At 42.7% G+C, this 1,315-nt stretch overlaps 1 protein-coding gene across 1 annotated transcript; it reads right to left on the bottom strand.

Moving 5' to 3' along the window:
• Positions 1 to 507: 507 nt before the first annotated feature.
• Positions 508 to 966, bottom strand: Tsp_13549 (hypothetical protein). Its single transcript, XM_003368234.1, is given in 3 exon segments — positions 508 to 576; positions 587 to 745; positions 817 to 966. The coding sequence occupies 3 exon segments, from the start codon at positions 964 to 966 to the stop codon at positions 508 to 510; spliced, it is 378 nt and encodes a 125-aa protein (XP_003368282.1).
• Positions 967 to 1,315: the final 349 nt, after the last annotated feature.

Raw genomic sequence — 1,315 nt, 5'->3', positions numbered from 1 at the left:
GAAGTGATGACGTGATTGATTGCCGGTAAAGCAATAATAAAGCCGCAAAGCGTGTTTATGTCTTGAAGAAATGGAAAATGGTTGTATAGTGACGACTGTTTTTCGTTCGTTGTTGCGCATGTTTAATTTGTTTTCACGTCACTTTCATTCAAGGCGAATGTGATGCTTGCCAGCATTCGCCTTGAATCAAAATCGAAGAAAAGCAGAAAACAAATTCTTAATCGAAGTTGCTCAAGACCGATGAGTTGCTGAAACAGTGAAGAAGGAGCATAGTATGAGCGGCTGAAGCAGTCGACGAACATTCAATTCGCCATCTTGACGACAAGAAGAAGGAGAGTGGCTCTGAAGACTTCCGATACGAAAGATAAGGTGCCGGCTATGAGAAGAGCGCCTGAGTCAGAAGGAGATCCTTCTGATTCGAAAGTTACAAAATTTCATGCTTCAGTGAGAATACAAGCACTGAAGCAAGAGTTGATCACAGGATTTATGGAACTGTTATCTGACTGTTTAATGGAATATGACGAAATGTGAAATCAGAATAGAAATTTTGCATCGAGGTTGTTCAGGACGGATGAGCTACAAAAACAGTAAAGAAGAAACACTGTATGAGCGGCTGAAGCAGTGTAATGGTTGAAGCCAGCGATGTGGCACAACCAGCTACGCCATCGTTGAAATAGCATCCGTATCCGGCGGAAGAAGCCATTCTGGTTGCTCCAGTGATCCTATGCTCCAGATTCACATTGGACTAAAGAGGTAACATCATTTTTGACCTACAAGTACATACGCCACGTACCTGCAGACATGTGGGTGGAAAACTATTTTGAGATCATCACGAGCATTCCAGAACGTGAACGATTGAAAATCTTCTTGATGTGGAAATGAAATTTTGGACGGTGTCTTTGGAGAACACCAACAATAAAGAAAATAAGAAAAAAATCGATAGGACGCTCCACGTGGTGCCCGCATGTCCACCAAATGCAACAGTAACCATTCACTACGTATGGAACTCTGATCATGAAACCCTCACAAATCCCGCACACTATCGCGGCTATCTATCTATTTGTCTATCTGTTGCGCACCTCCTATCTCCAAACTGGCAATGATGCAACTGAAAAGATACCTGCACCTCACGAAGCTTCTGTTGTATGATATGTGTGAACATTCCTCCCGAATCTACCGAAACCAGTGACTGCAGCGATAGCAGAAAAAGAAGGCGAATTGATGTGCCCATTTGGAGAGTACAGTCAATGTTAAAAAACGGAAACCCTCGACGAGCCGCTCAACTCGCCGTAACAGAAAACAAAATTAAAGAAAT

Source organism: Trichinella spiralis (assembly GCF_000181795.1).
Source record: "Trichinella spiralis strain ISS 195 chromosome Unknown Scfld2849, whole genome shotgun sequence".
NCBI lineage: Eukaryota > Metazoa > Nematoda > Enoplea > Trichinellida > Trichinellidae > Trichinella > Trichinella spiralis.
Note: the sequence above shows the minus strand (reverse complement) of the source record. Positions and strands in the feature narration are given on the sequence as shown.

Excerpts from the sequence above, each read along its gene's own strand:
- Tsp_13549 (XM_003368234.1), bottom strand. The coding sequence starts at position 966 with ATGCGGGCACCACGTGGAGCGTCCTATCGATTTTTTTCTTATTTTCTT. Across the intron at positions 746-816 it reads CTCGTGATGATCTCAAAATA|TCCAATGTGAATCTGGAGCA; the intron begins GTTTTCCACCCA and ends TTACCTCTTTAG.